At 40.5% G+C, this 15,001-nt stretch overlaps 1 protein-coding gene across 2 annotated transcripts in view; it reads left to right on the top strand.

Moving 5' to 3' along the window:
- GPC6 (glypican 6) overlaps positions 1–14,159 on the top strand; it is a 1,181,547-nt gene extending 1,167,388 nt beyond the window's left edge. The window contains exons 8-9 of one of the 2 annotated variants that reach the window (XM_065902148.1): positions 3,762–3,937; positions 9,360–14,159. In XM_065902148.1, coding sequence (XP_065758220.1) covers positions 3,762–3,937; positions 9,360–9,562 — 379 coding nt within the window. In that variant the 3' untranslated portion in view covers positions 9,563–14,159. The remainder of the gene's footprint in view (positions 1–3,761; positions 3,938–9,359) is intronic. The other variant, XM_065902149.1, reaches the window with a different exon arrangement.
- Positions 14,160–15,001: the final 842 nt, after the last annotated feature.

The raw sequence follows: 15,001 nt of genomic DNA on the forward strand, positions 1-15,001 counted from the left end.
ACCTTTCGGCCCCTCAGCTCCTGTGCCGGCAGAGGCTGGCCGACCCTTGTGTTGTGTATTTCAGTGGGCTTTAGTGACTAGGTAGGACTCACCGAACCTGGCACATGTAACTGAATATCAGTAATAGTCAATCAATGTCATCTTTCAGAATGTATATCTGGAAAACAATCTCAGAATCTAACAAAATGTTATTGGTATACCAGATATATGAAAAGGCAGCACAGAAGTTATACTTTACTATAAAAATAAAGAAATATAGCTCCCTGACTCTTTTTCATTTCAATTAGGACATTTTTTTTAAGGCAGTAAATACGGTGAAGTTTTATGGAACAGAATTTGCAGTGTACTCTGTGTGTTTTATTTTTCATTATGCAGTGAACATCATGAACGTTCATGATCATGTCATTTGTTCAAGATATGGATAAAGACATGGAGCTTATTTGGGTACCTCTGATGTAAAATAGGGCTTCCCTAGTGGCTCATATGGTAAAGAATCTGCCTGCAAGGCAGGAGACCCAGGTTCAATTCCTGGGTGGGGATGAGTAAACCAGTTCATGCACAAATACATCATGCATAAGATTTCATTACCTGAAAAATGGCTTAAATATAAAAGTTTCTTTGTGTGTTTTTATTTCTTCTTTTGGAGGTTGATGGACAGAGCCTTTGGCTTTGGAAACTTACAAAATAACCTGCAGGAAGGGGAAGAATTTTAAGCATAAGTATATTGTATGAGTATATGTAAATAGGAAGGACAAAATAGAGGAAGGGAAGATTTTTTATTTTTATATATTTAATTAGAGGATAATTAATTTACAATACTGTGATGGTTACTGCCATACAGTCAACATGAATCAGCATTAGGAATCCATATGTCCCCTCCCTCAGGAACCTCCCTCCCACCTCTTTCCCCATCCCGCTCATCTAGGTTGCCACAGAGCTCTGACTTTGGCTTCCCTGCATCATACATCAGACTCCCTCTGGCTATCCATTTTACATATGGTCATGGGCTTCCCTTGTGGCTCAGTTGGTAAAGAATCTGCCTGCAATGCGGGAGACCTGGGTTCGATCCCTAGGTTGAGAAGATCCCCTGGGGAAGGGAAAGGCTACCCACTCCAGTATTCTGGCCTGGAGAATTCCATGGACAGTCCATGGGGTCTCAAAGAGTCAGACACGACTGAACGACTTTCATTTTCACTTTCAGTGTATATGTTTCAATACTATTCTCTCATATCATCCCACCCTCTCTGAGGAAGGGAAGTTTTTTTCAGCTTTCAAACCGCATCAGGAGAGGCAGTTGAAGAATGCTGATGATAGCAACTGTGCAGGGCTGCCACCAGTCAGATGCCTGGGCTGGATGTTCTGGCACCACCCACCCCCTCCCTTGAAATCTACTCTTCATCCTTCCAACCTTGGTCTGTGTCCTAAAGAAGAACCTCTACATGCCACATCAGCTGCATAGCCCTTCCTTCTGGCTTCCAGTTGGGTTCAGCCAATGAGAGGCAGCAGCCAGAGGTCAGAAGGAGGGACTGGAGAGATCAGGATATCATTCCCTCTGCTCCCTCCTTGAGGGACCTTGCTTTGGCAGCTGCAGCGTCTTCTGGCCATGTTCTGTGGCTTCAAAGCTGGTGCATCCTGGTAACAGCTCCATCCCTTCTGGCCGTTCTGCTGTTGCCAGCCCCAGGGTTCTTCATCACAGTGGCTTCCTTCGACCCTGTTCACACCTCTGTAAACAGTCTCTTCTTTAACTCTCTTTATTGCTCCTTTGAGTGTGCCATCTGCTTCTTGCCAGGACCGAGACAAATATAGTGCCTTTGTAGGAATTAGGGGAAAAAAGCACCCAGATGGGTATGCAAGGGTTCATTACACTGCTGTCTTTACTTTGGTGTGTAGTGCAATTTTCTAAAATAAAAAGATTCCCACAGAAGAAAAGGAAAGAAAAGAAAAAGGCACGCCTTTTGGTGAATGGTGCCCTGCATGTGCATTCGGGCTGGCCTTCAGCCCCATCTCCTTCTCTCGGCAGATAACTTGGTGTAGTGCCCAAAATACCCTGCTGAACCTGGAAGTCCTAGGAGAGAATGGCATCCATGCTAAGGCACTAAGTCGTGTCTGACTCTTTGGGACCCAGGGGACTGTAGCCCTCCAGTCTCCTCCTTCCATGGGATTTTCCAGACAAGAATCCTGAAGCGGGTTGCCATTACCTTCTCCAGGGCATCTTCCCCATCCAAGGATTGAACCCGAGTCTCCTGCATCTGCTGCATTGGCAGGCAGATTCTTTACCACTACACCACCTGGGAAGCAGGAAAGAATGGGCAGATTCCTTAAAGCTGGAAAACATCTTAAAGAGAAAGTGAGGATTGACCTGAGTCTTTAAAGATATTTGGAACTTAAACGGAAAAGGATATTGCCAGCAAAGATAAGATGAATCCCTAGAGAAGATTGCATAAGGCAAGGAGTGCCCCTTGAAAGGAGAATTGCAGCCTAAGAAAGTAGAGATGAGGTGGAGATGGGCTTGGAGTGCTGAGCCATAAAGTATGAATTGGAGTTTGTGATCAAACAGGAAATATGATGCAGTGTTTGGACACATGGGCTCTGAAGTTAGATCTATTAGCTCTGTGACTTTGCACAGTAACTAAACCTCCATCTTCTATTATACAAAATGGGGATAAAATAGTACCTACCTCCTAGATTTGCGGGGAAACTGAATTTTTGTAATGCAGGTAAAGTGCTTAGCACAATGACTGGCATTTAGTAAGCACCCCGTGGAGATTAGCTACAGAAGGGTGACATGATGAAAGCAGTATTTTATGAAGGTTAGCCAGACAGGTCATGTAGGATGAGCTAGAATGGAAGGATGGGGGTAGGGGGAGGCAAGGAATTTTGAAGCCGCTGTAACCCTCTGCACTCCAACTCGGGACACAGGAAACAGGAAAGAAGCTGTATGTGTGAGAACCTTGTAAAAGGAGGAGAGGGGCTGAAAGCAGATGGGTCGCAAGAGTAAGGAGTCTGGCGCTGCAAGCACTTTGCTAAGATCTTCAGTCTCTGCTGGTATAAATACATGTGGGCAGCTTAAGCAGTTGACATTGGAAGGACTGACCATTTGACATGAGCACAAGTTTTAAAAAATGGTGATATAAATTTGACATTAGATTTTACTCTTCTACTCAGTGATGAGTTAGACCCAAGATTCTAGTACAAAATAAAAATCCTAATGGACACTTAAAATATTCCAGTGATCCCTGGTTGCTCCTCCAACTTTCCAAAGGTGTTTTTTTGTCTCCAGAAGTTTGTTCTGATTAAAACCTGGGATCAGACCTCCTCAATTGAGGAAGAGCACTCTCGTACAAGGGAACCCTCTAAGCTCTTGTATAATTTACAAGTTCAGGTCCTACTAGCAAAATTCACTAGCAAAAATCACTGAGTGAGCTGCCAAGTCCTTGACTTAACCATCTTAACATTTGGGATGGAGGGAGACAGAGTAATTAATTTTAAGGAATAATTTCTGGAAGTCCTCAGGTGAGCATTTATTTGTAGGCAAGCCTACATGAGAATTCAGTGCCATTTAGAGACAACTCTGAAGCCACTTTAGCCACACCTCTCTCTCTGGGAAAATGTGTGCCTTGTTTTCACTGCTTGGCCTTTTTTCTAGGAAACCAAGCCCAGGTTTTGCTGACGTTCCAGTTCACTGTTAGAAAGAACATGGCAGAATCTGGTTTCAAGGTCGCTCCTGCCTCACCCCAACCGGTCTCTCTCTGTGCCCTCAGGTACTTGCCTGAGATCATGAATGACGGGCTGACCAACCAGATCAACAACCCGGAGGTGGACGTGGACATCACGCGGCCCGACACATTCATCAGGCAGCAGATCATGGCTCTCCGCGTGATGACCAACAAACTGAAGAACGCGTACAATGGCAACGACGTCAACTTCCAGGACACGAGTAAGAGAGCCTTTGGCAGCACCCTCCAGAGTGAAAACCGTCATAGAAGATCATTCTGTAGTGTGTTTTTTTAAAGAAAGAATTTTATTTTCATTTTTTAAATTTTTGTTTTGTATTGGAGCCTTGTCGTTTAGAGAGCTTCCCTGATTGCTCAGCGGTAAAGAATCTGCCTGCCAATGCAGGAGATGCAAAAGACTCGGGCTCGATCCCTGGGTCAGGAAGATCCCGTGGAGGAGGAAATGGTAACCCACTCCCGTATTCCTGCCTGGGAAATCCCATGGACAGAGGAGCCCGGTGGGTTACAGTCCATGGGGTTGAAATTTAGCAACTCAACAACAACAGAGATGTTTAACAATGTTGTGTTGGTTTCAGGTGTATAGCAAAGTGATTCAGTTATGCATATACATGCATCTATCCTTTTGCAAAATCTTTTCCCATTTCGGTTATTACAGAATATTGTACATCGTTCCCTGTGCTATACAGTAGGTCCTTGCTGGTTATTCATTTTAAATATAGCAGTGTGTACCTAGCGATCCCAAACTCCCAAACTATCCCTCCCCCACTTCCCTCCTGGTAACCATAAGTTTGTTCTCTGAGTCTGTAAGTCTGTCTCTGCTTTATAAATAAGTTTATCATGATTTTTCTTTAAAAGCAATGTGTACCATGGCTCTTTGGTGTCATTCTTACCCCATCTGCAAAGTTCTTTATAGTCCTTTGGGCAGAGAGTCCTAATCTTTTTTTAGGATAGGACTAAAATCATAGCTGCTCCTAAGGAGTAGTTTCAGTGGCTGGCATTCAAATGTACCAAAAACTAAAGTTGAGTTGCATCTGCCAGTTAATCCATTAACTACAAGACAGCAAACTAATGTTTTCTCCTACCCACTTCCCCATCAGCATTTATGTCGCTGCCTCTAACTTCCATCCTTCCTCCCAATCACCAAGAGAAGAATGTCCTCAAGATCACTCACCCAGACAAGTCTGAGTGGGAATCCTTGTTTTATTACTTATGAACTGAAGTCTTGAACAGATTATCTCTTGAGTTTCATGTTCCTCTTCTATAGAATGGGAAACATTCCTGAGTTAGGATTGTTGGGAGGTTCGTTTGAGGCCATGTGTAAAGGAGCTAAGATAATATCTCATGTGCCACGAAGTCAATTGCATTGTTCTCTCTCTAATCGTGCACATACATGACCCACTGACTTTTGTATCTGAAATCTTGAGCGAAATACTAAAATGCTGATGTAATATTACACGTGACTATTTTATTAAAGATTACAAAATACCAAAAGTGATTTTGAAAGACTAGTAAGTGCACATTGAATGAAAGTAACCATATTTGGGTTTTGTCTAAGTGGTTTCTAGATGTGTGGACTATAAAGGCAAGGGTTTTTTTGTTTGTTTGTTTGTTTTCTGTTTTGTTGGTTTTTTAAATATATATTCTTATAGAGAGAGTTCTTGGGAGAAGATTCCTTGAACATAAGATGTGGAGTTGCCAGTGATTCTATAATTTGGTCACTGAAGCAAAAGATGATGCTATGTGCTTGAATTAATGAGATAGAAAAAAACAGGTTACAGATGGGAGACATAAAGTCATCTGAGTCTTAACCATCAGTCTACTGAGTTTTCCCCTGCAGAAAATTTTTGGAGCTTAATTCCATTTAAAATAACTCAAAAATTAACTTTCTAAGTGTAGGATCATTGCCAACCTGATAAATTTGCTGTAAACTTTCTCAGTCCTCCCAGTATTTCTCTGCCTCTTTGCTAAATGTCTGCTTCCCTCTTCAGAAGAGAAAATTACACTAGGTTTTAGCCTTTGCTGCTTCTCCCCTGCTCATTTTTAGCTTCACTCCTCTCAATTTATCTTTTCTGTCTTCTCTAATAAAGCACTTTGTCATCAGAGAGTGACTATTGGATTAAATCATTCAAGATACATTAGAATTAGTTGATGTTGGCCTTGGTTCTCTCTCCTCTCTGACCTAAAGAGGTTGTATACATGTCAATCTGAAAAACTTAAGATACGCCCTAGAGAAGACATCCTGCTCCATTTCCCCCCAAAAGAAAAAAAAAAATCAGCAACACTTAAGAGTATCACTTTGCTGTAACCTCAGCACCAAACTTGACCTCCTGTTTTAGGATGAAAATGAAAGTGTTAGTCGTTCGGTCATGCCCGACTCTTTTCGACCCCATGGACTATCACCCATCAGGCTCCTCTGTCCATGGGATTTCCCAGGCAAGAACACTGGAATAGATTGCTGCTTCCTTCTCCAGGGAATCTTCCTGACCCAGGGATCAAAGCCAGGTCTCCTACATTGCAGGCAAATTCTTTTCCATCTGAGCCACCAGGGAAGCTTATTTTAGGATAGTGTCTGTCTTATAAAACCACTATCACATCTTATAGTCATCATCACCATTATTGCTTCTGACATTTTTAAAACTCACCACTTAAATACCTGCATTTGTGATTCCTTTTCAGAAAGAGATAGAGCCATTATTTTTCTCAGAATTTCCCGTCATTATTTGCTTACCACATTTTTAATATTCTAAATCACCTCAATAATATTTCTGTAAAGGTTATGTAACTTCTTGTTCATAATACCAGTGTTTAAAACAATTCCCTTAGCAATTGTGATATCTCTGAATTTAATTAATGGGCATTTTCCCCCTTGTGAAGGCCACTAAAGATAAATTAGAGAAAATGTTAAGAACCTGGTATAGTATATTCAAGTGCTCTTATGTGGTGTTTTAGATGTCCCATTAAGAAAACAAAAATTACACTGGGACTTCCCTGGCGATCCAGCGGTTAAGACATTGAACTTCTACTATAGGGGATATGGTTCAATCCCTGGTCCAGGAATTAAGATTTTACATGTCATGTGATATAGCCAAAAAAAGTTGAAAAAAAATTAATAAATAAATAAAGTTGTGCTGAGTTGAGCCTTGCTTAGTGGGGAGGTATTGGAAGAGTCCTGACATCACCTTGGCTTTTCTTAAGTACCACTGTCTAGCAGCCAAGATGGCACTAGTCTTTTTGGAGCAGCTCAATATATACATCACCATTTCAGACCAACAGGGAGGCATTTAAGACTATTGAATGGACTCCATGGAGTACATGGGGGAATTAGTAAATGTCATTACCGCGTTTACCATTATTACATTTCCTAAGCCCTCCCAGGAACATTATCTCACTTATAACACTTATCTCACCCTATAACAATTCTATGAAGTAGATAGGCTTGTTCTCATTTTTACAGGTGAGCAAGCAGGGCCTAGCAAGGCTAACTGACTTAAACAAAAGACAGCAGGTTAAAATCTAAGTCTTCTTTGCTGGAGGAACAATATATTTCCTATCAAGCATCATTGCACACATTGGATTTGGTGTTCTCACATTTTATCAGGGGGTCTTCCCCATCCTCAACAAGGTAAATGTTATTGTCAGCAGGTATTGAGTTGAGGAAACAAAGAAATTGAAAAAAGTGTCCAAGGCATATTTAATTATTCAGTAAGTAATCATTATTGTGCACCTACTGTATGCCAGGGATCATTAAACCCAATGCAAATACAGAAGTGAACAATATATACAAAGTGCCTGCCCTTCCTCAACAAGTGTACATTGTCAGAGAGGGAACAAAGAAGCAAACAGCTAATAATAGAGTTGCAAATGGGGATCAGTACTTTCACATAGCTAGTAATGGATGCTCAGTTGCTAAAGAATCTTCATGTCAATGCTGGAGACCTAGGTTTGATCCCTAGGTTTGGGAAGACTCCCTGGAGAAGGAAATGGCAACCCACTCCAGTGTTCTTGCCTGGGAAATTCCATGGACGGAGGAGCCTGGTGGGCTACAGTCCATACGGTCGCAAAGAGTCAGACACAAGTTAGCAACTAAACCACACAGCCAGTAATAGATGGAGACTTACCTGAGACCCAAGTCTGAGATACAGGGTTTAAGAATCATGAACCAAGTGGTCAGAAGTGGGAATAGAGCAGCCCCAGAAGGCATTTTGGGTAGGCAGGGAAGATGCCAGGCTGAGAAAACATACTAGGTAGACATCTGGACTTTGGTTTTAAGCAGAGAATGGCAAAATTTTCTGTAAATAGCCACATATTAAATATGTTCAGCTTGGAGGGCCATATATGAATGTATAATTAAACAATCCATAAGTGAATGACCATGGCTGTGTCCCAATATAACTTTACATACAGACACTGAGGTTTAGATTTCAGATATACACTATGTACATATCACAAATATTATTCCTCATTTGTGTTTCTTCAAACACTTCAATATATAAAAACCATTCTTGGGATTATACAAAGTCATACTTGGATGCATGTGTGCCAAATCTTCTCAGTCATGTCCGACTCTTTGTAACCCTATGGACTATAACCTGCCAGGCTCTGCTGTCCATGGGATTCTCCAGCCAAGAATACTAGAGAGGGTTGCCAAGCTCTCCTCCAGGGGATCTTCCCAATCCAGGGATTGAAACTTTATATCTTGCGTCTCCTGCATGAACCTGGCAGGCGGGTTCATTACCACTAGTGCCACTTGGGAAGCCCAGGCTTGAGAGCCATACAAAAACAACTAGCAGGACTGGAGGCCATGGTTTGTCAACCAATGGTCAAGTCAGAATCTATCCTTGCACTTAGGAGGAGAACAGCAGTAGAAAAAGTAGCCAAAAATGGTAATAACCAGCTGTGCCTTCCACAATTATGTGCTGCCATTCTCTGATTTCTTACTTCCATTGTTGGTTTTCCTCTTAATGGTTTCCTTTAAAATATCCTTTCAAAATCCTTTCTAAAAGAATGATATCTCCTGAGAACAATGGCTCTGAGTTTTGAAAATGAGCAAAGAAAGAAAGTTCTTAAAGTAATTGAAATATTGGCCAGAATATGAAATTCATTTCAGATTCCAACATGGTGGGTATGGCCTCTCACTGAATCTGGGATTCTTATGTTTTTCAGTTGGGTAACTTCGGATATCTTTTCAAACAAGTCGGCTCTTTGCATCAGGTGCCCAAAGTATTGGAGCTTCAGCATCAGTCCTTCCAATGAATGTTCAGGGTTTATTTCCTTTGGGATGGACTGGTTTGATCTCTCTGCTGTCCAAGGGACTCTCAAGAGTCTTCTCCAGCACCACAGTTCGAAAGCATCAGTTCTTCATCACTCAGCCTTGTCCAGCTCTCACATCCATACATGACTACTGGAAAACCCATAGCTTTGACTATAAAATGGACTTTTCTCTGCATAGTGATGTCTCTGCTTTTTATTTAGATACAGTCCACCCACCCATCACAAACCTGTCCATTAAAAATAAACCTAGTGGGGCAAGGTGAGGGGGTCTTCCACCAACATGCCCAAATCTCTATTGTGCCCCACTCTTTGCTGGCCTGGCTCTAACTCTCTTTTTCTCTCTGTCCACACCAGGCGACGAATCCAGCGGCTCGGGGAGCGGCAGTGGGTGCATGGATGACGTGTGTCCTACAGAGTTCGAGTTTGTCACCACCGAGGCCCCCGCGGTGGATCCCGACCGGAGAGAAGTAGACTCTTCTGCCGGCCAGCCGGACCACTCCCTGCTCTCAGGATCTCTCGCCTGCGTCGCCCTGGCACTGCAGAGCCTCTGCAGATAATCCTGGGTTTTCGGTCAGATGAAACTGCATTTTAGCTATTGGAACGGCCAACTCACTTCTTCTCTTACACCCTTGGACAGTGGACCATGCCACAAAAACTTACCGGTTTCCGAGAAGAGGGCAGTACTGTGCTCTGCCTCCCTTTTTGTTTTCCCAAAGAGTACCGGGCGCCAGACTGGACTGCTTCCTCTTTCCGTCAGCTATCTGTGGGGACCTTGTTTATTCTAGAGAATTCTTACTCCGATCTTTCGTACCAGGAGATTTTCTTACCTTCATTTGCTTTTATGCTGCAGACGTAAAGGAATCTCACGTTGTGAGTTTTTTCCCCTCCCATTAAAAAAAAAAATAGGAAGAAAAGATCATTTTCCTTGCAAAATCAGGCCAAACCCCAAGACAACTGCAATTGGAACAAAGAAGCAAACAAGAGAGAAAAATAAAAGAGTTTTAATGCGGTTAAGTTTGGCATTGCCAGCCAGCTCCCAGTGTACGCTTTTCAGTAACAAATCAGGGTTACAGAATGCTTATGGAGAGAAAGTTTGACATTTTTTTCATGTAGCGAAAAAACACTGTTGTCTTGGAGGTCTTGCACGCTAACCACACAATGCTGCAGCTGATTTGGAGGTACTGAGGGTAAATTTAGAATTCCATCTTTACTATGATAGCAAAATTTGCTATATAGCTCAGCACCTCTCTCTTACCTTGCCCGACTTCAATTTCAGTAATGGCATCATTTTTCTTAATTCTTTTAATTATACACTTTATAATACAGTGTCTGTCCACTGTATCCAATTGGCACAGACTTTTTGCTTCATTTTCAGTTACTAGTGGACACCAGCCTGAACTCATCCCCCTCAAGGGTCTGAAATGAAAACAATCATCAACAATACAATCTCTTTGCTTTAGCCACAGGCTTGACAGGAATCAGATGTTTCTGCCCTGTGCTCATTACCCTCCCCAAAGAAGAGTTCTTTTAATGAAGGGAAGAACAATTTGATCCATAAGTGAGTTTTCATTTTTAACTATTTACTTTGTGTCAATTGGTTTCTGCATCACAAGGGCATTCTCTTACAAAATAACTCACAACAACAAAAAACGTCAAGACAAAAAAATATATATATATAGTATTGACATGGAGATTTCTTTCACTTTTTTAGTCTTAGTATGATCATCTATTTTTATATCTATATATATATAAATCACAGATTTTAACTTCTTAATTCCAAGCTCAGGGTTGACACACCTTTGTAACGAAAATGTTTTGTCAACCAGCTCTTCTTGTTTTGTGCTGCTCAGAGAAGGGATTCCTCATTTATCTGTGAGCACCAAGAATCAAGAAAGAGAACTTTTTACGTATCTAACTGTCCATTTATTAAAAGTTTGCCAGGGCACACCTTTCTCGCATGAGTGTGCTTTGCCCTGGGTGCTCCACACTGTACCTAACTCATGGGCAGAGCCATGGGTGTGCAGAACTGTACCTGTCATGGAAACTGTATGTGCAAGGAATGTGTTATTCATGCAAAACCATTGCTTTCAGGACAACGCCTTCAGCCTAGGATTCCTGCTTGGCACTTGGAGAGATGTCCTAATTTAACAGGCTGATTTATAGCCTAACTCTTCCACCAGGTGTGCCAAAGCCAGGCATGATGCTCCCCTTGATAGAGAGAAGCAAAATAAACCAAACTGGGGCTTTATGAATACAGTTGGCTATCCATGTTTTTTATTTTTTTGGTTTCTATGATGCTTCTGGGGTTGGGAAAAGTAATGTTTCAAGACACCGTAGTATGCCAGTCACATGTTAACCCATTGGCAGTCATGACACATAAATGGTATTTTTATCTCCATACTCATCAAAATTATAATTAGTTATCGATTTAGTCATCACACTTAAGTAGAACACATGCAGCACAATAGTATTAAGTATATTTGAGCACTTTTGCAAAACTGAAAGTATTTAGAAGCATCTCTTGCTATTGTATGCCTAACAAAATATGGAACGTAGGATTCTGAGAGACTTTGTGGCATCTTTTCATTTAAATCTTTAAGAAATTAACACTCTAATTCGGCATTCCATACTTCTAGAAAACCATTCATTTCACTGCCAAACTTCAGCTTCCTAGCACCAATTACACATAAAGCATCTCTATGAAGGACCAATCATTTATGTTGCTCATTGCATTGTATGTTCAGAAATCAGTATTGTCTTTCTCCAGTAATTAAGGTGCAATACAAATTAAATCAGTCTTGATTTTCCAGAATATTTGAGTCATCACTTGTTTTCATAGCTTTAAGCTCCAAGTCTTTCCTTTTAAAAAGATATTTCTGCATTGCTTTCTGTGAAATAGATCCGAATGCCTTGTTTTCCCTGTGCTTTCACCCCCAGAGGGTTTTGTGCATGTGTGTGAATACACCTTATATTAATGAATGTGAACCCATGTTCTGTACACACTAAACACACCAATAGTATATAAATGCCTGCTTCATTTGTTTCCACACCTTTGTTATCAATATTATTCATATTGGTGAGCTATAGTGAACTATATGAGCCAGGCAGAAAGCTGACATCACTATCAGTTAATGATGCCACAGTAATCGTCACCCGCATGGATGTGGTCAAAATATTATTCAAATTGTACTTCCTGCTTTTTAATCATCATCCCACCCCATCATATGATTTTTTAGACTAATTTGACATGAGAATTTTTTTGTACCCTAAGGGAATTAGCTTAATTTAGTTAACCCATTTCAGTAAGTATTTTGGAATTTCCCCCTCCCTGCACCACCAAATTAATTTCTCTCATTTTAGCATAGTGATAGGGGATCTGATGATACTCCATTGTTTTTCCTGACCTGCCCTCACTTGCATTGAAGTCCCCTAAATTCTGTAATCACATCATAACCTCTGTTATGAGTAGAGAGGAACGGACTCACTGAAATCGGACGCTAGAAACAGTTGGGTGATGCTCATAACTGCAAACACTTAGCTTATTGAAGTGCCTCTATTTACATGTTCTTTAGTTATAATATGTATTTTTCTAACAGAAATACACGTCTGTAATTGGTGTATATTATACTTTGTATATGTTATAACAAAACCTAAACAGAGGCTAAAGTCTTAAGCAGAGAAGAATGGATTGCAAATTCATGAGTTCGAGCTCCGCTTATGGTTCTGTATTAAAGGACAGACATGATGACCTTCTCTCATTTGAATGAAGGTCAAGTCAGGACTTTGATCAGAGCCATCATAGAACAGCATTAGCGCTAGCAATCTGACTCCCTTACCGTGTCTTAACCAGATCAATATCTTGTATTACTTGCTTTAATTGTAAGGGATAGAAAATACTACTTTGCCTACACCAAAAAACATGATTATTCATTGACAAGCAGTAGTCATTGTAAAAGTAACGTTCTGTAAATCAAACACACTGAAAGTATTATCGGATGCAGAACCCTGATATTTAATTTATATTCCCTGCTGCAGACATTAGCCTACTTTAATTCTTTAGCCATTACATACATGTTTTGGCTACATACTGAACACCTACTAAAGTCCTCAAGGAGGAACAAAACCTTAGCAGATTTCTGAGTTGTGATTCTTTGATTACTTCTCTTTGCAAGGCTGATTATCAGGTGGTTGGATGAATGGTGGAAGTGTTAGCAAATGCAAGTTTTGACTTACCCAAAATTGCAGAAATTCAAACTCATTTACTTACAGTCACTAACCAATCTGACTTCTAACTTTAGAAAAAGGAGGGGAGGAGAGGGGGAGCTTAGCTTTGCTAACAGAAGAGTAACGGAGACCATAACTTATAAATTTGCAGTGTGTTCCTCCTTGGTGGAGACATTAGCCAGTGTTTGGTTTTAGGCCAAGTTCTACAAAGACAGTATTGATTTGTATGCATCCTGGAGCCTTGCTATAACACAGTTTGCTACAGCACGGGACTCAGCCTAGCATGGGGCCATTTGAACCTCAGTGAAAGTTGCATAGGTACTGGAATCTTTGACATTGCCTTGTAACGAGGTACTTCGACGAAAAGACAACTCAAGTTGGCGTAGTAGTGAGGTCTCTGTGTGCATATGCATAACATATATGCAGGACAAATGTGTGCACCAATCAAACCTAAAATTTTATGTGACTGTCAAATGAATATGATTTGGGTTAAGATTTTTCATTTCTGATTTGGATAGAAAATTGCTATTAATCTTGTATTAAAATAGTTTTTAAAAATCTACCAGTGCCCTTTCTGCATTTTCTTAATTATCTTCATAGTCTAAATTTCAGACCTTTTGAGTTATTTTGTTTGAGAAATTTTTAGAAGCTGCAATATTTTAAAAAAGGAAAAGAACCATAGGTTAAATCAGCACCACCCACTGAAGTACACTTGGCATTTGAAATCAAGGACTTTTCAAACTTTGGAATATTTAGAGCTTTCCAAATGTATATCTTGAGTTTGAGCAAGCTCCAGGAGTTGGTGAGGGACAGGGAAGCCTGGCATGCTGTGGTCCTTGGGGTCGCAAAGTGTTGGACACGACTGAGCGGCTGAACTGAACTGATCACACACAACTTTTGTGTTGGTTTCTTCTCTAAAATAAAATTTAGTAGCTTGAGAATTGATGTCAGTACTTTATAAATAATGTCAGAAAATAAGATGTAAAAGAACTAACAATTTTCCAGATTTAGCAAATTGCCTTGCTTTTTTATTTCTGGAAGCTTCCATGCTCCCAGGGATGCTAAATACTGTATAGCATGCTAGAGATTCATTTAGCAAACTTTTATTAAACTCTTACTTGACTTACTCACTTGCCTGGTCTAGGTGCCAGTCACTGGTTGTCAAACCCGCCATCTGGGAAGTATTCATTCTTTACTGTAGTTACCCATAATAATTACAAATACATCACTTATTTTTAAAATGTTCTTTTAAATAAAGAAATCTATGCAAATGAAGTTATCACAAATATAACACTGTAAGCAACATTATAATTTTTAAACATTACAATTTAGCTCACATTATTACTATGTTGACATCTATTAAGGAAAATGATTCCTATAAAACAGTTAACTTTAGGATGGTGATGGTGTTTAGTCACCTAGTCATGTCTGACTCTTTTGTGACCCCATGGACTGTAGGCTACCAGGCTCCTCTGTCCATGGGATTTCTCAGGCAAGAATACTAGAGTGGATTGCCATTCCCTTCTCCAGGGCATCTTCCTGACCCAGGAATCAAACTAGAGTCTCCTGCATTGGCAGGTGGGGTTCTTTAAGATTGAATCACCTGGTAGGCCCCCAACCTCAGGATAATTCCATCTAAAAACCAGAATATAACAAATTCTATTTGGAAATAAACTGAAACCAATTTCATGAAAAGGAAAAAAGCTTTCAAAGGGTTTTGAAAAAAGTAATAAAACCACAGTCAGGTTTATCAACAATATTTATTTTAATTT

The sequence above is a fragment of the Muntiacus reevesi genome, chromosome 11, assembly GCF_963930625.1.
Source record: "Muntiacus reevesi chromosome 11, mMunRee1.1, whole genome shotgun sequence".
Taxonomy (NCBI): domain Eukaryota; kingdom Metazoa; phylum Chordata; class Mammalia; order Artiodactyla; family Cervidae; genus Muntiacus; species Muntiacus reevesi.